General features: G+C 48.8%; 1 protein-coding gene across 1 annotated transcript; it reads left to right on the top strand.

Moving 5' to 3' along the window:
- The first annotated feature begins 1,372 nt into the window (after nucleotides 1–1,372).
- LOC128349597 (zinc finger protein 850-like) lies at nucleotides 1,373–26,138 on the top strand. Its single transcript, XM_053306165.1, has 4 exons — nucleotides 1,373–1,559; nucleotides 6,041–7,670; nucleotides 12,328–12,331; nucleotides 24,519–26,138. The coding sequence occupies exons 2-4, from the start codon at nucleotides 6,269–6,271 to the stop codon at nucleotides 25,732–25,734; spliced, it is 2,622 nt and encodes an 873-aa protein (XP_053162140.1). The 5' UTR covers nucleotides 1,373–1,559; nucleotides 6,041–6,268; the 3' UTR covers nucleotides 25,735–26,138.
- The last annotated feature ends 483 nt before the right edge of the window (nucleotides 26,139–26,621 follow it).

Genomic DNA, 26,621 nt, shown 5'->3' with positions numbered 1-26,621 from the left:
ACACTTTAGAATTCTAATCAGTTCTGTTTTTCTTGACTCTATACTATATTTTATGTGTTTTTCCAAGCAGCCAGTCATTGTCTTGTCTGCTCTAGATGCACACAAAAACAAAGCCTGCTTTTTGAAGTATGAAAGGTCTCTTCCTCTAAAAGACGAGTATTGATAAGATGGCTCACAGGCAGTCAGGGAGCTCCCCGCCTGATGTTACTAAGCCAGCTCAGGATTGGGTTTACAAAGCATACTAGTACTCCAGAGAGTCAGTGCTGTGTAGTGGCTAGAGTGTCAGACTAGGACTGCGGAGACCACCATTCAAATTCCCTTAGCCATGCTGGGGCAACTCACTGGGGCATTTGTTGCTTCTTGGACTCACATTACATACATACATACGGTAGCATTTTCATAGTTTGCCAGGGAAGGTACTTGTTTGAATTTAGTCCCTTAATATAATGCCATGTAGATGTGTCAAAATTAACTTAGTGAAAAAGATTAACAGGGTGTTTCAAAACGTTAGTCAGTTTACAAACATCTGATTCTTCAGCGCTGCCTGACAGTTTGGTACCAACTTCTCTGTAAGCAATAGTTTTTGCTTCTGCAGAGGGGTTTGTCTGAGACAGCTCTGTAGGATCAACATCTGAATCAGGCTGTGTATCATCGGAGCATGGCTTCCTACCCCCTCCCCACAGAGTGGCACATGTCTCGTCGCTATAAGGATACAGGAATTCATTTTTAATATCATCCACATTCCAGCAAGGCCAACATTCCAGGCAACTCAGGATTGGCTCTACCCCCTTTACACAGGTTATAGCTCACCGTACAGGGCTTTTGTTGTGACTGCATCACCAGCAAGATCTAAAAACAAGAACACACTGGAGTTAGAAAACTAGAAGGCAGCCTACCTCACAGGGTTGTTGTACGTAAGTCTGACTTGCAACAAACAAGTAAAACCTTTAAGGATAGTATTATGAAAAACATGAATTAATACAGCCTCTGGTCAGAAAAGCCTTTGCACATAGGGAAAGATAAGGGTCAAAGGACACATGGTTGGGAAAAGATGCAAGCCTGGTGAAGTCACCTCACCCTCTCTGTCCCTCCCCCAGACCCAGCACACTCATTTATGGCTTAGCCAATGCGAGAAATGAGAGCGAGAGAGGCCCACAAAGGGAACGTGCTGGAGACAGGCTGCTTGGAACCCAGGAAGCAGCAAGGCCTGAGTAGCTACGGGGGGGCAGGAGAAAGGGGGAGGCGTGAGGGCCCGATCCTGTGCATTGCTTGTGTCAAGAAGGTGTTGCATTGCAAGCAGCAAGAGGGTGGTGAGGAGGAAGAAGTGAAGGGGCGGAGTTCAGAGTCCAGAAGAGGAGGGGAAAGAGCCCGCGGGAGCAGCATTAGCTGCAGGGCGAAGGGAGAGCGAGAGTTGCCCGCCCCTTGGAGCAGGAGGGCGGTGCAAGAACTCAGCAGCGCTGCAAGAGACGCTGCACGTCCTCTTAGACACGCTCACCGGCACTGCGCCCAGGCCGGGAAGGCTCGTTACTGCTTGCGGAGCCCTTTGCAGAAAGCGGAAGGTGAGAGGGAAGCAGCAGCATGCGGGGGGGGGGGGCGGAGGGAAGGGTGGTCCATCTCCCTGCAGCTGCCCCTGCTGTGAAAGGTGTCCCGGCATTGCTGTGAGGAGGAGCGCAGCCAGCAGCATCAACGAGGGGAGGGGCAGTTGCAAGAGCTCTTCCCTCCAAGCCCAGGTTCTCCCCATTGCTCTCAGCAAGCAGCCAGTGTTGAGCTATGAAGAGGGGAAAGTTTCTCCTTGCAAATACGACTTTTAAGTAATCCTTCTTTCCTTTCGCCTCCTCTCTGCAAGGAGACAAACGGGCCAGTTCAGAGGATTCTTTTAAACGTGTGTTTATTATGCCTGTGGTGTTTTATACCCACTTGGAAAATATATTCAGAGGGACAGACCCACGTGGGCAGAGTCTATTCTTGCAACGGAGATATCTCTGGAATCCTATCCTACAGTACCTCCCCTCCCCAGATAAGGGCCAGATCCTCCCACCTCTCTATGGTTCCTTCCCAGGCTTCCTCTGTTGTATTTCCTGTTCCCCTCAGGTTGCTGACAGGCTCAGGCCCATCCCTCGTTCTTCTCCTCCCTTCTTCTCCCCCCCACCCCCAGTGAACAGATCTTTTTCTTCTTGTTTCCTCATCTAATTCACACAGTGGCAGCGTCCTTCCCCTGAAGGGGCTCTTTCCTCCCTCACGGCCCCTGCCCACTATCCTTTTATATAGATAGATAGATTCCTCTCCTCTACAATCAAGAAGATCTTCCGGCAGTAAGAGTTGCATTCCAACTGACCTTAACCATCACAGGCTCCTCTTCCGTATCTGCATATATGGACTCTCCACTCCCCAATCACCACAGTGCTTCCGCTCGTGAACTCTCAGAAGAGCTGCCACGCACGTGATTAGCCATGGGTACGCCTTAAAGAAATATATATAAACTAGCTGACCCCACACAGAGCATCTGTGTGGCAGTACACTCCCCCCCCACCTTCTGCCCCAGTCTTTCCTCACCCCCACCTTCTGCCCCTGTCTCCCCATCTGAAAGTGGCTCTCCTGCTGCCTTTCGCCTCCACCTCCTCACTGCGGCCATTATTTCTCCCCGCTACCAGCCACCGGCCTCCTCAGGCCGGTGGGGCTTCATGTGTCGGCCCGCCAATTGCAGGGGCAAGCTCTGCCAAATGCCTCCTGGCATGTGCTGCTTGCTCCCACCCTTGGCCATGTCTCCCCCTCTGGGCCCGCCATTGGTCGCAGCTTCAGCGGGGCAGGGTTTGCAACATCCCCACGCATCCCCCTGGTCCATCTACAAGAACTACCGATATAGATATATACACATACACTAGCTGGCCCCTAGTCCTTCCCCAGTGGCTGGCCGTTGGCCAAGCCACTGCATCCCCCCCTCCTGGTGGCTTCTCCTCCCTTGGTGGTTGGCCGTCCCTGTCGCTAATCATCAGCTCACTCGTGAACTCACGCAAGAGCTGCCACGCATGGGATTAGCAACGGGTACATCTAGGAGAATTAAAGATATAGATAGATAATCATTCTTTATATTACAGACTCTGTGGCTAAGGGGTGGACAATCAATCCAGGGTAGAGAATACATGGTTTTCCATCTGATAGATGGAGTGAATCTCCACTACCCAATCACCACGGTGCTTCCGCTTGAAAACCCTCAGGAGAGCTGCCACACACGTGATTAGCCATGGGTACACCTTAGAGAAATATATATATACCAGCCCACCCCGCACAGAGCATCTGTGTGCTCTTCATGGCTGGCAGTTACCTCTCCTCCCCGTCTCTGGCTGTCTCTGCAGCCGGGCCCACTCCAGGCCAAATGCCTTCTCCGCACCCAGGACCGCCGCCAGACCGAGTGTGGCCTCCCCAGTGGCCGGGGCCCCCCGCCGCCTGCCTCCCCCACGGCCAGGGCCCCCTGCCGCCTGCCTCCCCCGCGGCCGGGACCCCCCCGCGGCCGGGGCCCCCCGCCTCCTGCCCCCCCGCCACCTGCCTCCCCCGCGGCCGCCCCCCCCCACCGCCTGCCTCCCCCGCAGCCTCCCCCAAACGGGATACTGCCCAGCTCCCATTGGCTGTTCCCCAGGCGTCATTTTAAAGCTGACCTGCAACCTTCTTGATTTGAAGCACCAGCAGTCTGGTTCCATCTTGGTTCAAGTGCAGCCCGTCCCTTTTGTACAGGCCTTGCTTGCCCCAAAATGTGTCCCAGTGCCTAACAAATCTAAACCCCTCCTCCCGGCACCAACGTCTCATCCACGCATTGAAACCCCTCAGCTCTGCCTGTGTCACTTTACCTGCATGTGGAACAGGTAGCATTTCTGAGAATGCTACCTTTTGGGTCCTGAACTTCAAAATGCTACCTATCAGCCTAAATTTGGCTTCCAGGACCTCCCAACTATATTTCCCCACATCATTGGTGCCGATGTGCACCACGACAGCTGTCTCCTTCGCAACAGGCAGGCAAGTCACTGTGTGGTCAACACACGGGTCACAAACCCATCTCTCTATACCTCTAATGATCGAATCACCCACTACAAGGAGGCCCCCACTCTCTGGAGGAGGGTCCCTTCTAAAGGAGCATTTCCCTCTTGCTCAGACCGATGTCCTCCTTGCTTGAGACCTTCATTTTCGTTGCCTGCAGAGCAGCTGTCAGCCCTGGAGTGGGATGCCTTTACCACGTCCCTGAAGGACTCATCTGCATGCCTCTCTGTCTCTCTGCGTTTCTCCAGATCCGCCACCTTGGTCTCAAGGGAACTAAATTGTTCCCTGAGAGCCAGGAGCTCCTTGCACCGAGCACACACCCATGACTTCTGCCCATGGGGCCAATAGTCGTACATGTGGCACTCTGTGCAATACATTGGGAAGTGCCCCCTCCCCTGTTGGCCTTCTATCTTCATACTGTTTTTGTTGGCTGTTTATAGTATTTAGAGATAGTCAATTAGAAGGCTAGGTCTCAGCTGTAATAGTCAGCTATTTAATTGTCCAAACAGCCTTTCCCAAGAATATTAGGAATATGAGGGAGGGATTTGTACTTACGTTCTCTTCTCCACCAGGCTCCTTGTGATCACAGGGGCTTGTTCCAGGCTCCCCCACACACTTCCCACTAAACTCCTGCAAACTACTACGTCCTGTTTGCTATCCCTGTTCGCTATGCTCTCGGGCCTTCACCTCTTATGTAGAGAGCAGGTTTCCAACTGAGACACAGGATGTGGGTCAAAGGAACGTGGGTCCTTCGCCAGCCCTAGCTGACTCTGCCCTGTCCAGGCAGGGACCAAAAAAACAACAACACTGGAGTTTGCTACCACTAGCGAATGCTAGCCCTGGCAAATCACACACACACAAAAGCGCGCGCACTGGGACTTATCCCTTAAAGAGAAACACTTTGTACATTAAGCTGCCCATGTAACTGGAGCCTCATGATGGATCGGAGGCTCCATATTGATGCTGCCATATTAGATCTTCAAATCCCATCTTCCTGGTGCTGGCCAGGCCCCCTAACTCAACCTGCCTCTGGTGTGGCAGCCACATGTGCTGCCAGCTGTCTCTTCTTCCTGGGCTGCCCTAAAGCCCCCTACACTACACTGCCATTCACCCTACACTGCTGCCATTCACATTAACCGATCCCGACCAAGCATTTTGCATGGCACCTCCTGTCGGGTGGAAGCTTCTAGCCAACTCATTCCATATTCTCCTTGGATAAATGCTTCACCTAATACAAAATAAGAGGGTCTGAAGCCAGTTCTGTTTGCAATATCTTTTCAGTTCTTTATTTAATTTGATTCCAAGGGCTTTTAAACATTATTTATTGGTTTGTTTATCATCTTTCTGTACCACCTGATATATACATCTTTAGGCAATGTACACATTAGAAAAAACCAATATAAAAACAATGTCAAACAGTTAAATCCACAAAACAAATAAAATAAGCTCACAGATCAAAACACAATAGTTTGACATTTTCAAGTTAAAAGCCTGGGAAGACAGGTGTGTCTTGAGGGCCTTCCTGAAAACAGACAGAGAAGGGGATGCTTTTTTCAATGGGAAGCATGTTTCAAAGCCCCAGGGAAACCACAGAGAAGGCCCGGTCCCGATTTGCTACTAAACGAGCCAACTGCAACTGTAACCGGACCCCTCCAGACAATCTGAATAGGTGATAGGTGTTCATGACAAAGAAGGCCCTCTCCTGGACCCGAGCTGTTAAGGGCTTTATTGGTCATAACCAGCACTTTGTACTTTTACATGGAAACGTATTGGGAGCCACTGCAGTTCTTTCAAAATTGGTCGTATATGGCCCCTTTGGGTTGTTTCAAAGACCTTTCCAGCTGCAATTTGTTACCATAAATGTTTGAAAGTCCTCTAACTCCAGAAAAGCCATCAAATATTGGGGGGGGGGGTTGTGACTTCCAACCTCTTCTTTGCATTTCCACCATTTCTTTTAAGAAGATATCCTTTCCTATTCTAGACTCTGACTTGTTTTCTCTCTTCCCTGCAGCACGTGACAATTGGAAGATGAAAAATGGGGGGAAACCCAGCAGAGGATTGTTAGGAGGTGACAGACGGAAAAAGAGAAACCAGAAGAGACTAAAACCTGGAGCAGAAGAGAAGAGCAGGAGTGGATCACCAGCTTCTCAACACGTAATGAATCAAGAGAGAGAAAAGCCTGTGCCCTCCTTGTAAGAAAGGCTTGAGCCATGAGCCAAGCCTTGGACCTCAGTGGGAAATGCACACAGAGAAGAAACTATGTGACAGCTTCAAGTGTGGAGATGGCTCCAGCACAGGTGGAGCTCTTACTCAGCACCATAGAACCTGCACTGGGGAGAAAACACATAAATGCACTGTGTGTGGAAAGAGCTTCAGGCAACGTGGATATCTTATATTACACCAAAGAAGCCACACTGGGGAGAAACCATATGAATGCTTGGAGTGTGGAAAGAAGTTCAGCTTGAGTGGACATCTTAAACGACATCATAGAACCCACACTGGGGAGAAACCATATGAATGCTTGGAGTGTGGGAAGAGATTCAGCCATAGTGGAGATCTTACATTACACCATAGAAGCCACACTGGGGAGAAACCACACAAATGTCTGGAGTGTGGAAAGAGCTTTAGCAGTAGTAGGCAACTTACATTACACCATAGAACCCACACTGGGGAGAAACCATATGAATGCTTGGAGTGTGGGAAGAGCTTCAGCCAGAGTGGACATCTTACATTACACCATAGGAGCCACACTGGGGAGAAACCATATGAATGCTTGGAGTGTGGGAAGCGCTTCATCAGTAGTGGACAACTTACTATACACCATAGAACCCACACTGGGGAGAAACCTTATGAATGCTTGGAGTGTGGGAAGCGCTTCATCAGTAGCGGACAACTTACTGTACACCATAGAACCCACACTGGAGAGAAACCACACAAATGTCTGGAGTGTGGAAAGAGCTTCAGCAGTAGTAGACAACTTACATTACACCACAGAACCCACACTGGGGAGAAACCATATGAATGCTTGGAATGTGGAAAGAAGTTCAGCCAGAGTGGACATCTTACATTACACTATAGAAGCCACACTGGGGAGAAACCACACGAATGTCTGGAGTGTGGAAAGAGCTTCAGCAGTAGTCAACAACTTACTGTACACTATAGGAGCCACACTGGGGAGAAACCATATGAATGCTTGGAATGTGGGAAGTGCTTCAGCAGTAGTGGACAACTTACTGTACACCATAGAACCCACACTGGGGAGAAACCACATGAATGCTTTGAGTGTGGGAAGAGCTTCAGCAGTAGTAGGGAACTTACTGTACACCATAGAAGCCACACTGGGGAGAAACCATATGAATGCTTGGAGTGTGGAAAGAGGTTCAAACAGAGTGGACATCTTACATTACACCGTAGAACCCACACTGGGGAGAAACCATATGAATGCTTGGAATGTGGAAAGAAGTTCAGCCGGAGCGAATATCTTACATTACACCATAGAAGCCACACTGGGGAGAAACCATATGAATGCTTTGAGTGTGGGAAGAGGTTCAGCCAGAGTGGACATCTTACATTACACCATAGAAGTCACACTGGGGAGAAACCATATGAATGCTTGGAGTGTGGAAAAAAGTTCATCCGGTGTTGCAATCTTACATTACACCATAGAAGTCACACCGAGGAGAAACCATATGAATGATTGGAGCGTGTGAAGCGCTTCAGCAGTAGTGAACATCTTACATTACACACATTCAGCTATCTTGTGTTCCCCCAACCTCTGTCTGTTGAATGGATATAGCCATGCCCCTTACCCCAGGAATGGCCAGGTTTGACGGACCTACTTTGTTTTTTACTTGTTCCCCAAGATCCACCAACAGGAGCCAGGGGTAAAATGGTGGCATAGAGGTTGAGTCAATGACCTACTGCATCCCATGAGCTATACAGTGGGATGACCGGGATACAAGTGCATATCCACATCTGAGTTCCTACAGAATGGGGTGGGGAGAGCCATGCAGGCCTCCCCTGTGGTGGCGGCAGCCTGTGGGCTTTGTCTGGACCTTAGAACTGGTAAGACACTCCTGCGCTGTGTGAATCTCAGGCGTCTCAAGCCCATGATGTCACAGACTTGGACACTTGAGACTCAAACTGTGCAGGCACGAGGGAATGTCTTGTCTGTGCTCAGGCCTGGACAGGCCCACAAGCTGCAGCATCTGCAGCAAGGGAACCCTGCTGGGCTCTCATCATCTGAGCACGTGGTGGCGAAACAGGAGAGATTGGCCCGGTGGCGGTGGGCTGCTTGCCACCCCCCATGACGGAAGGTGGAAAAAACGTCCTAGAGCAAGGAGACTGGGTGCAGAAGAAAACGATTCAAGAGGTCTAGTTGCTGGAGTTCGTTCCCCATGAGGAAAGGCTAAAGCTTCTTTTTTGCTTTTGAAACTAAAAGACAACTAAGGGAGCAGATTGGAGATTTATATGTGTATGAATAATATGGCAAGAATGGGGAAGAAATTATCCACTTTCACAATGATGGAACTTATGCTCACACAAGGAAGCTGATTGGAAAGCAGCCCCTCTGAAAAAGGGAAGGCCTTGAGTAATTAACTAATAGCAAAGATCCCCAGGTGGTTGTGGACTACAAGTCCCATAATCCCCTTCCTCCATGGCCCAGGACTACCTTGGGTGGAGTTGTTCTGAACTTCAGCCCAGTTCCCCCCAATGCAGTGGAATCTTCTTGGCTACCACACTGTATCTGGAAGCCTCTAATTTTCCTGTGCATCGGGATTTCATGCCTTTTAAATATACCTCTGTATATTAACCAGTATACTTTTGTGTATACTGGGCCTCTAGCAAAACGTTGGCTCACATAAAGCACCAGAGGAAAAGCGACAAACTGCTGCTCCTTTTGGATCATTAGACTTGTTGACAGGTTTATAGTGACCTTGTTGATGGGCAGGTTGTGGTCGTTCTTTCCTGCACATTCAGATTAAACAGGGAGGGGCCAAATGTAATTGTAAGAGAAACAACTGTTGCAATTCAGGCCTGTAGATTAAAGTGGAATTGAGACTTCTTGTATTATTGTTGCCATTTGAAAGGCCATGGCAAGCTTTGATTATATGTAAGAAAAGTTACATATACTGTAGTTATATATGTCTATGTAAAAAGTTATATGTGAGAAAAAAGTTATATGCAAAAGTTATATGTAAGAACAGTTATGCTTAGCTCCCCTCAGATTCCTGCCCTAATCCTCCTTTCACCCCGCTTCCTTCCCCTACATCAATGGAGAATGGCTAAAGCAGGCCAAGAGGCCAGAAGATTGACCACGCTGCTTAGACACTTATGGTTGATCCATGAAGGCCAGCAGACTCGAATTGACAACAGCCCTAGAGACATCCTGAAACAACAACACAGTGAGGCTCTTCACACGATTAGTGTGAAGAGCCTCTAGGGGGTTTGCGGGGAGAGTGGGCTTAGCCCGCTCTCCCCGCAGACAAGCAGACAGTCTGCTCTGGGCAGCTGCCGCAGCCGCCCACAAAACTACCGGCTCTGTCATGCAGCCGGCCAGGGCTGGAGAGTTTGGGGGCCGCATGCCCCCGGAAGCTCGAGCATGCCCTCCGCGAGCGCACAGGGCATGCTGGAGAAACCCCCGAGCCAGGAGGCTGCTTTTCAGCCTCCTGGTCAGGGAGCTACTCATGAGTAGCCGCACTGTGGCTACTCACGATTTTAAAAATGGGGTTTGTGGAGCACTCGCTCCGCAAACCTGGTTTAAGCAGCGGGCTACCTAGGCGGGCTAGCCCGGTAGTGTACACGAGCAGCAAAAATCAAGCGAGACTCTCCTAGCCCAAGTTTTGCTGCTCGTTGGAATAGCCTCAGTGTGAGAGCTAAGGAGCTGAGACCCGAGACAAGTTGGAGTCACAGAGGCCGAGGAACACCTGGGCTGGAACCCGAATTTGGGGGTCTGAGCTGACATGTCCTGATCGCATTGACTGTGCTAATGGACTGAGAGCTGCCTGACCCAACAAAGCCTCAAAATGAACCAAGGGCGCAACTGTTCTGGACCTGGGAGTGAGAAGTCAGGAGAGCGGATTGGGGCACCCTGTCCTGATTTTCCCCAGGGCACTGTCTCCTCTCAAGAAGCACTGCCCATCTCTACAACTTCGGATTTAATGTGTTAGGTGTTTTTATTGTATGTTTAAATCCTCTATTGTGCCCTGCCCAGAGAACAATAAATTTTATCATCAATCATCATCGTCATTTATTACAACTTGCAGCACCCTGGGTAAGCCCAGGATTCCTCAGCCAATCTGGCCAATTCACTGACTCTGCCACATGATAACTTGGACATTTTCTCCCTCTCCCCTCACCCGTTTTCTTCACTCCTGAGCTGCCTGGACCATTGCATCTCAAAGAGTCCAATCTCTCTCTCTCCTCACACATTCTGGTGGGCCACTGTGTGAAACAGGATGCTGGACTAGATGGGCCTTGGGCCTGATCCCATAGGGCTGTTCTTATGTCCTTATCCAGTGAATGAATGACTCCATTAAGGATCCTTCCCCCACTGCAGCAGGCTCTGTGGCTGCCCACTCTGGTGCAGTGTTGACAGCAACCTGACAGCACAGGCGGACAGGTCTCACCATGGCTGAGCGTGCAGCGAGGACAGAGTGGTGAGTGACCGTCCAATCAGGCACGCTTATTTGGTGCTAGTGCAACCATAGCAGTATGCGTGGGGTCAGACCTACCCATGATAGTGTAGTTGTCCGGCATACTATTGGTCTGGGGAACCTCCACAAACTATTTGGTGAAGGTGTGGTTGAAGAGACTGCAACCTGACAAGCCAATAGATTTGGTGAAGGTGTGGAGATAAAGGCTCTGACATGACAAACTGATTCATTTGGGGACTTTGCAGATGTGAAGACCACAGCCTGACAAACTATCATTAAGTGAAGGTGCAGCCATTAGCTATTGTCTGATACCTCACTGATGAAAGCCTGTGCTGTCATCTAGTGACCAACTGGTGAAAACTGCCACTGCAGCAGGACAAAATGGATGGTTCAAGTAGACCACCAGAGTATTTCAGGTGTGCCAATCAACCAGGCCATTTGGGAACAGTTCTGGCCCTTTTTGACATGGTGGTAGCACATGCACCCTGGCCATTTGAGTGGCCAGGTCATGATCCAGGCCACACAAATGGCCAGGTTGAATGTGTGGTGCCCTCCAAAATGGCTGCCGCCAGCAGAGAAACGGCTGGAACGACCCCAAAATGGACAAAACCAGCCCAACAGCAGCACTGAATCAAAGTGTGCATGCTTTATAAGAGCAAAGGCAACACAGCCTGCCTTTCTTCCATGCAAAGAAAAAGAAACACAGCATCCTCTGATTCATAGTGATGTTTGTGGACCTATGCTAGTTAATATATCAGGAGGGGATACATATGTTCTTATTTTCATTGATGACTATTCTAGAGTCACATATACATACCTGTTAAGTGAAAAGGGACAAGTACTAGAAAACAGAATATGTTTGCAAGAGTGAGCAACAAGTTTGGGAGAAAGCCACAGATCCTCTGCACTGACAATGGTGGCGAGTACACTGGGAATGATGTCATAAGACTCCTAAAGGAGGAGGGCACTGAACACCAAAAGACTGTTCCTTATACTCTGGAGCAAAATGGAGTGGTGGAAAGGAAGAACCCTTCCTTTATGGAAATGATGAGATGCATGCAGTGGTGTATCCAGGGAGGACAGCCAGGGCAAGTGCCCTGGGCACCAGTTGAAGGGGGCGCAATTGCCTGCCCCCCCCACCACTATTTTTTTTAAAAAAATTCATATTAAAAAAATGCCGCCCCCCCACAATTCAATCAGCCAGCAGAGGGGGCGCCGTTCCGCTGGGTGGGCCCACTGTTCACCACTGCTGCCGTGGGTCTCTGAATCTGGGCGGCACCCACCCACCCCACTCGCGCAGGCACAGCCTCAGGCACAGTGGATACGCCACTGGACTCAGGGCCTATGTAGCGACAGTCTTTCCTACTCCTCAGTGAACCCTTGCCTGTGCATCTGAGCATGGTCATAAAGGTATGGGCAACTGGGTGGCTACAAACAGGGAGACTGAGCATGAGCAAACTACGAAAGTTTATCAGGAGGGGAGGAGGAAGTTGCAAAATCTGATGTTGTAGGGGAGAATGCAATAATCTTTCCACTGTAGGCACGCCTCATGGGGGGGCACGGAGCTGAATCGCAAGCCCTGCATTGCTCTGGGAATGGGAGCCGCTGCCACCATCAGACCCCCACAGCGTCTGTCCCTCAGCCGCGTGGTGGCAGGGATGCAAAATTAAAAGCACAGAGGTTTGGCGGGATGGGGTGGCTCCTCTCATAAAGTCTGCAGCCCCCCCTCTCAAGCCAAGCCTCCTGCCCCATCGTCCCCCCTTCCTCTCTATCTCGCGCTCTCTGTCTCTTTTTCTCAGGCCAAGCCTCCTTCATTGTTTCCCTCCTTCTCTCTGTCTCTCTCTCTCTCTCTTTCTCAAGCCAAACCTCCAGGAGCGTAGCAAGGTTGGAGTGGGCCGAGAGACAAGATTTTAAAATGGCCCACCCCCCTCACTGAAGCTCAGCTCGTGAAGTAAAGAAATCTTAAATGAGGCTGAATAGTGGTAACAAAAATACCTGTGTGCCACAATAGAACATCATCCTAAATCATTTTTTAAAAGGTTTTGTAAATTGTGGATGATGCAAGTCATTTAATGGTACTAGAGAAAGAATTGCTGTTCTGGTAGCTCCAGGTCTTAACACCCACATCAATTTCGGATGAGGAATACAACTGAAGGAAGTCCGGGCAGGTGTGCGGTTGGGGGAGTCAGTCATGTGACTTGCCTCTGGGGGCCCCCTCAAGGCAGTGGGCCCCCAGACAACTGTCTCCCCTTGCCCTATTAGAGTTATGCCCCAGCAAAGCTCCTCCATCCTTTCCATCCTCCAAAGATTCCTAAAGGAGGAGGGCACTGAACACCAAAAGACTGTTCCTTATACTCTGGAGTGAAATGGAGTGGTGGAAATTTCCCCTTATGGAAATGATGAGATGAATGCTTGTAGATTCTGGTTTGGCTACAACATTGTGGGGAGAGGCAATGATGGCTGCTACTTGCCTGCAAAACGGATTGCCAACAAAGGCCACAGGAACAATACCACATGAGTTATGGCATGGCAACAAGCTCACTTTGAGTCATATAAGGGTGTTTGGATCTAAAGCATACATCTATATACCAAAAGCCAAAAGGACCAAACTCCTGTAGATCTGAGGAAGGAATACTTGTTGGCTATTCCATAGGGTGTAAAGGATATAAGATTGTAGATCTTGCCACAGAAACAATTAAAATATGCAATGTAGCATACAAGTGAAAATGAAAAACCAACCCCTAGTGAACTGCCAAACCTAGAGCCCAATTTTCAGTTGGAGAAAGAATCAAAGCAACATGACCATTGCCTTCCTAGGTATCTCTTAGTAGGCATCACAGACTCCATACTGGGTAGAAACCACATCAGTATTTGGAGTGTGGAAAGATCTTAATTAATAAACAAGGGAGAGCTTAATAAATGCCATAGAACCCACACTGCAGACAAACCATATTCATGCTTGGAGTGTGGAAAGTGCTTCAGGAGGAAGCTATGCCTTATTGTACATGTGCAAAGTCATTCAGAGTATAAATCATACACATGAAACTGCAGACAAGCCTGAGAAGCTTCATCATTTGTGTGAAATAATTTCAGATTTTAAATTTAATGTGTTTTTATCTATTATGTATGTATTATGTTTTATATTATGTTTTAGTTTGTTAACCATTAAACTTTTCACCCAGAGATGAAAGTTTGGGGAGGTTTACAAATTGGATTAATAAATAATAAATACATCGCCTAGAGATTTCTAAACTAAGCAGTATATCAATTCAATAAATAAATAAATAAATAAATAACCTGCTTTTGATTAGATTTTCTTTTACCCTGGTTACTTTAGAAACATGTTGGGAACCAGTGTTGACAGGTGTGTTTTTGTGTCTGTGTTATGTAGAAATGTGCATATTAATATTTCACAGTATATGCTTTCTTTTCATTGACTGTGAATAAACTTCTGTGTGGTTCTCTGCAATATGGACTTTGGGTGACATATCCTAAATCACCTTGTCCAAGAGGAGATTTTTATGCAAAGTTTCTTTCCCTGCCTTCTTTAGGGAAGGGTGTGAATAACATAATGAATAGGGTGTGTGGGGGTGGATGGGTTCCCTGCTCTCAATCAGAGCTTCTTACAGTCCTTGAGATGCAAAAGGGCCAGAAGAAGGCTGGGGCATAGCAAGCTCTGAAGGGGCTAGACGCTGAGCTAGATGGTCCAATGGTCTGACTCAGTAGAAGGCAGCTTTCTTTGAGGATGGGGCCATCTGTCAGTGGTAGAGCACCTGCCATGAATGCAGAAGGCTCCAGGTTGAATCCCTGGCATGTTCAGGCACCTCCAGGGTTGGGAAAGACCCTGTCCGAGAGCTGTTGTCAGTCAGTGTAAACAATACTGATCTGTCCGGACAAATGGTCTGACTGAGTTTGGCAGATTCTTATGTACATCTGGAGCATCCATCACTCATTCATTCATGATTCAGTTTTTATACCGTTCTTCCCCAATTGGATCAGGGCGGTTTACACAAAGAAATAACAAATTAATAAGATGGTGCTCATTGCTAGAGCACCTTCTTAGCATGCTGAAGGTCCCAGGTTCGGTCCCTGGCAGCATTTCCAAATGAGATTGATAAACTCTTCTGCCTGAAACCTTGCAAAGCTGCTGCCAGTCAGGGTCGAACAGCACTCCATGACTTTAGCCCCCTATAGATGCTGGCCTACAACTCCCATCATCCCTGACTGTTGACTGCTGTGGTTGGGAATGCTGAGAATTCTAGAAAAATAAACATCTGGAGGGCTTAAGTTGTGCAGCCCTGGGGAAGGCAGTGCTGAGCAGGATAGACCGTGGCTTACTCCAAGGCAGCTCCTTCTGTTTACCTTGCTGGAGTCAGTCTGATTGGATGCACGTTCACATTTGCTGCACCCAGAATTCAACAAGTCAGTGTGGTGTAGTGGTTGGAGTGCTGGACTGCGACTGGGAAGACCCAAGTTCAAATCCCCATTCAGCCATGAAACTCACTGGGGGACTCTGGGCCAGTCACTTTATCTCTCATCCTAACCTACCTCATAGGGTTGTTGTGAGGATAAACAGAACCATGTACAGAACTCTGGGCTCCTTGCAGGAAGAGTGGGATATAAATAAAAATAAATAAACCATTTGAAGATTTTTCAAGAAACACGAGTTTTTCTAGATCATTTTGGTCTGTAAGGACAGAATCCTTCTCTGTAGACAACTTCCCTGTTTTGATGGAATGGGGAAAAATATATCATAGAGCAAAGAAAATGTGCAGAATAAAATCATTCAAGAGACCGAGGAGCTGGAAAACGTTGCCAATGAGGAAGGGTTAAAGATTCTTTTCTAATTTTGAAACTAAGAGACAACTAAGGGGGAACAGAACAGACTTCTATGTGTATGAACAATTGGCAAGAACTGGGGGAGGGGGGAGTGTATCAACTCTCCCAACAGTGGAACTTTTGCTCACACAAGGAGGCTGTTGGAATCAGGCTCTCAGGAAAAAAGAAGGTCTTATGGCAGGAGTCCTCAGAGGAGGGTCCACAGATGTGGTTGGACTGCCCCCGCCCGCAGCTTCTCTTCCTGTCCTCAGAAGCAGAGGAGAGGATCCAGTGCCCAGCGGCTTGTTTGTGTTGCGGCCAGGAAATCTTCATTTTGCTGCAATGTCCAAAATGTTCATTTTGCCCGCCTTCCCCATAGATGCCATGCCTCCCCTCCTCTCCCCTTTCTGTCCCTCACCCCCCACAGCACTGTCATTTATGGCTTAGCCAATGAGAGAGAACCCCCCAGAGGGAATGAGCCAATCAGAGGAATGTGCTGGAGACAGGCTGCTTGGAACCCAGGAAGCAGCAGCAAGGCCTGAGTAGCTACGGGGGGGGGGGGGGGGGCAGGAGAAAGGGGGAGGCGTGAGGGCCCGATCCCGTGCATTGCATGTGTCAACAAGGCGCTGCATTGGAAGCAGCAAGAGGGTGGTGGGGTGGAGAGTAAGTGGAAGCGAAGGGGCGGAGTCCAGAAGAGTTGGGGAAAGAGCCCGCAGGAGCGGCTTGAACTGCAGAAGCCGGCTACGAAGGGGGAGCGAGTTGCCCTCTCTTAGATCTGGAGGGCGGTGCAAGAGGTCGGCAGCGCTGCGGGAAACGTTGCACGTCCTTTTACACGCGCACGGACCCTGCGCCTAGCCTGGGAGGCTCGTTTCTGATTGCGGAGCGCTTTGGATCAAGAGGAAGGTAAGAGGAAAGCAGCAGCACGGGGGGAGGGAGGGGGGGTGGGGGGGTGGTCAGTCTCCCTGCAGCTGCTCCTGCAGTGAAAAGTGTCTCGGCGTTGCTGTGAGGAGCTTCAAGGGGTGGCGGCGGTTGCAAGAGCTCTTCCCTCCAAGCCCAGGTTGTCCTATTGCTCTCAGCAACCAGCGAGTCTTGAGCTATGGAAAGGGGAAAGTTTCTCCTTGCAAATAAGATTTAAATAATCCTTCTTTCCTTTCTCCTCCTCTCTGCAAGGAGACAAAAGGGTCAGTTCAGAGGATTCTTTTAAACGTGTGTTTATTATGTCTGTGGTTTTTTATACCCACTTGGAAAACAGATTCAAATGCACAGTCCCACATGGGTAGAGTGTATTCCTCCCATGAGATATCCTACAATACCTCCCCTCCCTATCCCTCCCCTTTCTCTCTATGATTCCTTCCCGGGCTTCCTCTGTTGTATTTCCTGCTCCAAACACAGCACCTTCCCATAGATAGAAGTCCATAAAATGATAGAGTCATGCACAGTGATCAGCTGTTGAGAAGCAATGCTTTTCCAAGGCAGAACTGAACACTTTGGCTCCTTTGTCTTCTATGGAAACCTACTTACCTGCCTGCTAGCTTGAAGCCCAACAATTAAATGGGCATTGTTGGAGATCACACCCCAAATATATATCTATGAGACCAGGCGCTTGCAGTTGGCAAGCATGCCTCCCAACCTCTTTTCTCTCTCTGTGCAACTCCAACCCATCCTACCTCTATGAGGTTTCATGCTCCAAGCTTCTCAGTGGAAGAGTTCTGGGCATTTTCTGGGAAGGTGATGCATTTTGGAATGGGATTTAGATCTGGTCGGCACTCGGGAACCTACCCTCCCAATGTGGCCACTGTTGGTCCCTCCTGGCCATGCAGCAGGAAGCGTCTGCCTTGCCCCTACAGGATAGCAGTGTGCTGTCCTTTTTTCTCTTTTTTAAAAAAGATTTTTATTTAGAAAATAGAACTAACATGATTGCATTATCATCTCTTGAACTTCCAACTTCCAACAGTTATATATGGCATATTACATATGACAATCCAAGATTCCTCTTCCACCCTTACCTACATTCACCCTTGCAGCAGAGATTGTAGAAAGATTTAAGATACACTAAGTAATACACTAATCAGCCCTCAGTATTAAAGAAAACCAAATCTGGGGTGTGGATGTTGATCCTGTGCTATATTAAAATTTATATAAGGTCCCCAAGTTAAAGCACATGTTTCATCTGAATTGTTCCATAAGTAAGCAGTAACCTTAGCCATCAAAGCATATTCCCATAGCTTTGGTAGCCATTCATCCAAAGTCGTGGTTACCTGTGACCACCAGTTAGTAGCATAAAGAATCCTGGTGGCAGTAAGCATATATAGAGATAACTCCGTGTATTTCCCAGGTGTGCTGGGTTTGGTCATATTTAATTGAAAGAGCTCAGGTGAATAGGGAACATTTATATTTAGAATTTGTTGCATCTTAGTGTGGATTTTTTTCCAGAATTGTTGTGCTTTCCCACAAGTCCACCACATGTGATAAAATGTCTCTGCATGATTCTTGCGTTTCCAACAATCTCCTGGGTAATTGCTGTCCATCTTTCTGATGGTCACAGGAGTAATATACCAACTAAAATACATTTCATACCATATTTCTCTTAGGGTGCTATTTGCTGTAAATTTAATATTCACCCTCCATTGATGCTCCCATTGTTGAATATCAATTGTTCTATTTAAGTTTTGCATCCACTTAATCATGCAATCTTTAATCTGTTCTGTTTCCGAGTCGTATTTCCACAGCAACTTGTTCAACAGCAACAGCGCACCCCCAGTGGCCCGGGCACGGCGCCTGCTCCCAAACCAGCCACACGTGGCTGCATTTTTGTTCCCTGCAGCCTACCCACGGCGTCAGTACACACATGTCCAGTGTGCCTGCGTGCTGGACATGTTCGTGCCAATGCATGGCGGAGCCTGCAGGGAACAGCACCATAGCCCTGTGCAGCTGGTTGGGAGGCAGGCACCATGCCCAGAAAAGCAGTAGAGCCAGGAAGAGCAGGCAAGGAGCTCCTTACCGGCTCTTTAAGGGACCCGCTCCCCACACAGTTGAGCCGGCTTGAACGCCGGCACCGGATCAGTGCTTCCCAGAGGAGGTGCCGAACTGGCTCATGAACATCCCTAAAGGTCTTGACCTCCCAAGGGAACGATTTGGGTGACTTCTAATTCTAAGATACCACCCATCTTAATTAGAAAGTTGTTACTATAGAATGATTAGGTACTGGTCAATATTTTTTTAGGGGGACCACCTGAAGTGGCGCAGAGGGGAAATGCTTGACTAATAAGCGGAAGGTTGCCAGTTCAAATCCCAGCTGGTATGTTTCCCAGACTGTGGCTCCCAGCAATAAAGGGAGAAGATGCTGAAAGGCATCATCTCATACTGCATGGGAGGAGGCAATGGTAAAACCCTCCTGTATTCTACCAAAGAAAACCACAGAATTCTCTGGGCGCCAGAGGTTGAAATCGACTTGACAGCACACTTTACTTTACAATATTTCTTTGTATGCAAAAAGTATGAATTGCTGGCTTACATAGCTTGTATATTTGGTTTACATGATCTCACTATCAGTTGACCATTAGCTAATGGCCAACGCTCAGCGGGAAAACAAACTCTTCTCAGTTCTTGTGGTTTTTCTCATTCAAAACCCAGCTGATTCTATGGTATATATAAGCAGGGCCGCTGAAATCCACTCAGGTACTACTCTGAGATGAGTGAAAAATTATGCTCGACCAGTCACAGAGTGGTGTTCTCCAGTGAGCAGCTCCTCCACTGCTGCTGCTTCTTCACTGGACTTCTGGCTGGAGCAGAACCTGCTGAACGGACCAGTCCGCTCCTCCTCCTGGTGCTGGAGTTAGTGCGTCCCTCTCCTTCGGCACCTGTGTTCCCTCTAAGGTGCTCGGCTGTGTGCCCACACACAGAACTCTAGCCCTCTGTGCAGCTGTTTCTAGCAGCCCTGCAGTCTCTCCCCACACTGCTGCTCATGCCTCCTTTTCCTGCCTCCACTGCCGCCTTCCTGCCGCTGCTGCCACATTGGGTCTTGCTGCAGCCAGAGTGGGAAAAATGGTTCTCTAGTGGAAGCAAGAGAAGAACCAATTCTCCTGCTCTGGCATTGAAACTGGTGACGGGAAAACGTGCACCTTGATAATGGCGTCAGGGCACATGCATGCCTATCGCCACTTCCAATAGGATCTTGCTGCAGTCAGAGCGGGAGAGCCAATTTCCCCCCTCGGACGCTGTGGTGGTGAGGAGAAAGGCACTATGAAATCCAGAAACCAGCATGCTTCCCAGTCCTCACCATCGCCACACACCTCTCCTGCCTGTTTGTGATTCTGAGATGGACAGCACGCCTCTATCCCGTACGAACACGGTGGCTCACAGCACGAGCCGCTGGCTCTTGGCAGGAGCTAGATAGTACTGTGCCCGTCCTCTGTCCAGCCCCATCCAGGGAGGGACAGGAGGGCTGAGGAGAGGGAAGTGGTGGCTGTGCTTGGCATGGACCCCGCAAGAAGAAGCTGGTAAGAGGCTACTAGTAGTACTTGGTGCAGAGGCAGCCGGCTTGGGACACTCGCCCTTCTTGTTCCCTCCTACACACACACACACACACACACACACACACACACACACACACACACACACGTCACCTGCTGTTTCTTTTGCCCTTGGCTTCCCCCCCCCAGTGGATTTTATCCCTGGCTTATCCGCTATGTTGATGCTGCTACATTAATTTATGGTTACCTTTATGGTTATGCGCAACCCCTGTCTCATACATACACATGTATAGGCATTTGGGGTAACACCCTCAGGGGGAAAATTTAGATCTGTACAGGAGCCATAGTGGCTGTTGGGCCATGCACATTGGAGGGTTGGGAAAATCCATGTATCTTTGTCATTGAGCAATAGGCAGTTCAGTAGAATGCACTGGGTTGTGCCTTTTTAGGTGTCCAGCTGGATTTAGTACAACTGGGGTTATTCCTAAACCTGGCTGGAAGTGAAAGGTTTTTTGTTAACCTGTATGGCTGGGCACCAGAGGGGATTTGGGATGTAGTGTAAACTGGATGGAGGAGAGCCCTCTCAGCCTGATAGCAGGCACCCACTAATGCCAGACTGCTTAAAGGTGGCAGAACTTGTCTGGCATCCCACAAGGAAAGTCCTATTTTCAGCGTTGGCATTTGTGCCACTTGCACAGGTGCTTGTTCAGCAGTACAGCTGCTAAAATTGGAACGATACAGAGAAGACTAGTGGGGCCCAGGTGCGCAGATGTCTCTTTTGGCTGGGTCGCTCTCCTGAGATAGTAAATGAGCTCAGCGGGGTGCACGTTTTAGATAAGTGATATAACTTCAATGAGGGGTTGTGATGCTACTGTTGAGCATCTTTCTTTATATATAACTCTCTAAGACATACCCATGGCTAATCCCATGTGTGGCAGCTCTCGTGAGTTCGGAGAGCTGCCAGATAGCCACGAGTGGTGGGGTGGGGGAAGAAAATGGCGGCGGTGGCCAACAAGAAAGCAGCAGTGGCAGGCAGGAGAGAGAAGAAGTCTGTGCCCAGCTGGCCAGAAAGCAGGTGGAGGGGCGGGTGGACCAAGAAGCCGGCCGGCCGGCCAGCCAGAAAGCAGCAGCAGGGGAGCGGGTGGCAGGTGGGACAGAGAAGAAGCTACCACTGTCAATGCATACAGCCACTGTGACATCACAGTGGATTTCAGTCATGCATGGACCTTGAGGGCGAAACCAAGAACCATGGGTACTGCAGTCTCGAAATGCTATATGCATTTCTGATGCAGTGATGTGGTCACATCCACATCACGGATGAGCCTTCAGGGCTGAGCTAAGAGCCAATACGTGCTACAGTCTTACAGGGCTATGTGCCACACACAATTCTGAGGGAGTGATGTGGCCACCTTAGTGTTGCGGATGGGCCTTGAGGGCAGACTCGGGACCATGGCAGTCGCAAAATGCCATATGCGCTTCTGATGAAGTCCTGCAGCCACCACGGCATCCTGGATGGGCTTGAGGGGCGGAGCTCTTGAACGGTGGCATACTGCAGTCTGATGCACTGCGTGCATTTCTGGTATAGTGCATTGGCCACCGTGGCCTTGCTGATGGACCTTTCGGGTGGAACTCAGAAGGCTGTGCTGGGATGCTGCAGGCCCAGGATGCAGGCAGGGCTCAGCTGATCATGAGGCACTCTTAAGTGTCCAGGGTGCAAAAAGGGAATAGAGAACTTCTTGGGCAGGGCACTGACTGCGCTTTTTGCCTCTGCCCCACCTTCTCCAGGTGTGTACCAACTGTGGGGCTGCTGCTACTACTTTAAAGCTCTCAGCCTTGGGGTGAACTGCCTGGGGCCCGAAGATCTTTTTGACATCTCTTCCATCAAGAAGTCAGCATAAGTCTGCTTGAGTCCTGGATCAGGTTTTATTAAATAGTGGAGCTGTGTTGGTTGCACTGAGGTATGTGTCTGAGGTTTGTGTCTGGGAGAGCAGGGAAGTGGGGTTGGTGTGGGGGCTGGCTGTTACAGGGGGAAACGGTCTAGGCAACTGAAGCCTGTTCCTTTTTCCAGCTCTTCTCCCAGCCCTTAGACCCCTGGGAGCTCTGAGAACACTCCCTCAAGGATTAGGGTGCTCCTGCTGAATGCCAGGTTGGTTAATGCTAAAACATCTCTCATCCACGATCTGATTGTGGATGAGCATGCTGACCTGGTATGTGTGATGGAGACCTGGTTGGATGAGCTTGGCGGGATTGGTCTCTCTCAGCTCTGTCCTCCAGGTTTCCTGAGCATGCAGCAGCCCTGCCTGAAGGGTTGGGGAGAGGACGTTGCAGTCATCTATCGAGAGATCCTCCCCATTTCTGGTGCCCGGTCAGGCAATCTCAGTATTTCAAGTGTTTGTCCTTGAGGGTGGGCCTCCGAGATAGGCTGGGGACTCTTGGTGTACCAACCACCCCGCTGCACTTCAGTCTCCCTATCTGAGCTGGCGGGGGTGGTCTCTGAGGTGGCCATGGGTTTCCCTAAACTTATTGTTTGGGGGGATTTCAATGCTGAGGCCCTCCTGGTAGGTGCAGCTCAGGATTTCATGGCCTCTGTGGCAACCATGGGTCTCAGTTGGTATTGGGCCCTACCCACATGGCAGGACACACTCTGGATCTGGTTTTTGCTGACCGGGGAACAAATGATCTGGAGGTGGGAGAGTTTGAGATAACTCCCTTGTCATGGACAGATCATCATCTGGTGGGCTTTAGTTTGACTGCTCCATCTGCCATCTGCAGGGATGGTGGACCAATTAGAATGGTCCGCCCCCAGAGGCTTATGGATCCATTTGGATTCCAGACGGCCCTTGGGGAGTTTGCAGTGTCCAGAGCTGGTGACCCTGTCGATGGAGCCATTAAATGGAGCCCATTCGGCTCCTTGGTTTTCCCCCGAGCTTAGGGCGATGAAACAACTCAGGCGACGGCTGGAACAACACTGGAGGAAGAGTCGTGATGAATCCGACCGAACACGGGCTAGAGCCCATTTTTGGGACTACTTCTGCGGGGGGGGGGGGAGAGATGTTTTTTCTCCGCCTCCATTGCATCTGCTCAGTGCAGACCAGCGGAGCTGTTTCATGTAGCAAAGACATTGCTCCACACATCCCCACAGGTAATGGGGAGGAGTAATCTAGAGCCCATTGTGATCTGCTTCCTTGTCACCTTGCAGATAAAGTTGCCCGCATCTGTGCTGACCTGGACTCCAGAGTTTTGGCAGTTCCAGCAGATGTGCATCTGGTACCATCTGGTCCTGTTGTGTTGGATTCTTTGCAGTTGGTGCAGCCTGAGGATGTGGACAAGATCCTGTGCAGTGTGCGGGCGACATCTTGACCCTTGCCCTTCATGGCTAATAAAAGCTGTCAGGGAGGGTACAGGCAGATGGTTGGAGTTGATCATTACTGCTTTATTAAGGGAGGACAGGATGCCATCATGCCTTAAGGAGGCGGTGGTAAGACCATTATTTAAAAAGCCCTCCCTTGATCCCTCCAACCTGGACAACTATAGACCTGTATCTAACCTTCCTTTTGGGGGCAAGGTGATAGAGCGTGTGGTGACAGACCAGCTACAGAGGGTCTTAGATGATACGGATTATCTGGACCCTTTTCAAACTGGCTTCTGCCCTGGATGTGGGACTGAAACTACCTTTGTCGCTCTGGTGGATGACCTACGCTGGGAATTAAACAGGGGGAGTGCATCCATATTGGTTCTGCTGAACCTCTCAGCGGCGCTTGATACCATAAACCATGGTATCCTTCTGGACTGTCTCAAAAATGGGAATTGGAGGTACTGTGTTGGAGTGACTCCGATCCTTTCTTGGGTGGGAGAGTCCAGAAGGTGGTGCTGTTGCCTGGCCCCGTGGCCATTGGCCTGTGGAGTTCCACAGGGTTCGGTTAAGTCCCCCATGCTGTTTAACATCTACATGAAGCCCATGAAAGGTGTCAGTGGAACCTTCCTTCATCACCCTTTAATTACGATTATCTGTCTCATGTCTTCATTTGAGTCTGGGTGCAGTCACATAGCCATCAAATCTAGGAAAAAGCTACTAACCTCTTATTTGCATTTCCACCATTTCTTCTAAGAAGATATCCTTTCCTATTCTAGGCTCTGACCACTTTTCTCTCTTCCCTGCAGTACGTGACAATTGGATGATGAAAAATGGGGGGAAACCCAAGAGAGGATTGTTAGGAGATGACAGATGGAAAAAGAGAAACCAGAAGAGACTAAAACCCGGAGAAGAAGGGAAGAGCAGGAGTGGATCACCTGCTTCTCAGCATGAAATCCAAAACGTAAAGAATCAAGACAGAGAGAAAATCAGGTGCCCTCCTCGTAGGAAAGGCTTGAGTCCTGAGCCAAGCTTTGAACCTCAATGGAAAATGCATGCAGAGAAGAAATTATGTGAAAGTCTGGAGTGTGGAAATGGCTTGAGCACGAGTGGAGCTCCTCCTCTGCACCATAGAACTGGGGGAAAAATATATAAGTGCTTAGTGTGTGGAAAGTGTTTCAAGACAAAAAGAAATCTCTCTCTTCATGATCGAACCCACACTGGGGAGAAACCATATGAATGTTTGGAGTGTGGAAAGACCTTCAGTCAGAGTGGAAATCTTAAAAAACATCATAGAACCCACACTGGGGAGAAAGCATATGAATGCTTAGTATGTGGAAAGTGTTTCAAAACAAAAGAAAAGCTTTCTGTACACCACAGAACCCACACTGGTGAGAAACCATATGAATGCTTGCAGTGCGGGAAGAGCTTCAGCATGAGTGGGGCTCTTACTGTACACCATAGAAGCCACACTGGGGAGAAACCATATGAATGCTTGGAGTGTGGGAAGAGCTTCAGCCAGAGTGGAAATCTTATATTACACCATAGAATCCACACTGGGGAGAAACCACATAAATGTTTGCAGTGTGGAAAAAGCTTCAGCAGTAGTAGACATCTTACATTACACCATAGAAGCCACACTGGGGAGAAACCATATGAGTGCTTGGAGTGTGGAAAGAGCTTCAGCCAGAGTGGACATCTTAAACAACATCATAGAACCCACACTGGGGAGAAACCATATGAATGCTTGGAGTGTGGAAAGAGCTTCAGCACAAGGGGAGATCTTAAAAATCATCATAGAACCCACACTGGGGAGAAACCACATAAATGTTTGCAGTGTGGAAAGAGCTTCAGCAGGAGTGGACTTCTTACATTACACCATAGAAGCCACACTGGGGATAAACCATATGAATGCTTGGAGTGTGGAAAGAGCTTCAGCCAGAGTGGTGATCTTAAAAAACATCATAGAACCCACACTGGAGAGAAACCATATAAATGTTTGGAGTGTGGAAAGAGCTTCAGCTGGAGTGGAGATCTTAAAAACCATCACAGAACCCACACAGGGGAAAAACCATATGAATGCTTGGAGTGTGGGAAGAGCTTCAGCCAGAGTGGACATCTTGCATTACACCATAGAAGCCACACTGGGGAGAAACCATATGAATGCTTGGAGTGTGGAAAGAGCTTTAGCACAAGGCAAGCTCTTTATATACACAACAGAACCCACACTGGGGAGAAACCATATGAATGCTTGGAGTGTGGAAAGAGCTTCAGCCAGAGTGGAGATCTTAATAAACATCATAGGACCCACACAGTTGAGAAACTACCACATAAATGCTTGGAGTGCGGAAAGAGCTTTAGCAGGAATGACAATCTTAGTTTACACCTTAGAACACATACTGGGTAGAAATCACATTTGGAATTTGGACAGGCAATCGGCAGGAGTGAATTTCTTCCTAGGCATCATAGAATCCACACTGTGGCAAGATCTTCAGCCAGAATGAGGAAGTTATACATTATAGAAACCATGCTTCCATTATGGAAAGAGCTTCAGAAGGAAGCGATGCCTTAATGAACATGCACAAACTCATACATTGTATAAATGATTGACATGGAACTTCAGATAAGCCTGGGAATCTTCCTCATTTGTGTGAAGTATAAAAACTTGTGAGATTTCTTTTGATTCAATTTGCTTTTTCCCTTGTTACTTTAGAAGCGTCTTGGGAACCAGGGTTGGCAGATGTGTTTTTGTATCCCTGTTATGCATAAATCTGCATAATTGGTTCAAATTAATAAATCATTATTACTGTTTCACAGTCTTTGCTTTCTTTTTGTTGACTGTGAATACACTTCTGTGTGGGTCTCTACAATGTGGACCCTGGGTGACATATCCTAAATTGCCCTGTCCAATAGGAGATTTCTATGCAAAGTTTCTCTCCTTGCCTTCTTTAGGGAAGGGTGTAAATCACCAAATGAACAGGACTTCCCCTGTTCTTAGTCAGAGCTTCTTATACTCCTGGAGATGGAAAAGTGCCAGAACAAGGCCTGCAGAACAAGCTCTGAAGGGATTAGGTGCTGAGCTAGATGGACCAATGGTCTGACTCGGTAGAAGGCAACTTTCTTTGAGAATGGTGCCATCAGTGGTGAGATCGGTCACAACTTCCCGGGTGGCCGAGAATTTTTAACGATTAGCCAGTAACAGCCCGTCTTTCCCCTAAAGAGTGGACCAGAAGTGAACCCTGACAGGCTGGTGCTCAACCAATCAGCGCACCAGGTGGGTGGGTCCTAGATAGC

Source organism: Hemicordylus capensis, chromosome 3 (genome assembly GCF_027244095.1).
Source record: "Hemicordylus capensis ecotype Gifberg chromosome 3, rHemCap1.1.pri, whole genome shotgun sequence".
Lineage (NCBI taxonomy): Eukaryota > Metazoa > Chordata > Lepidosauria > Squamata > Cordylidae > Hemicordylus > Hemicordylus capensis.
The sequence above is the reverse complement of the archived record's forward strand: the minus strand, read 5'-3'. Positions and strand labels throughout refer to the sequence as shown.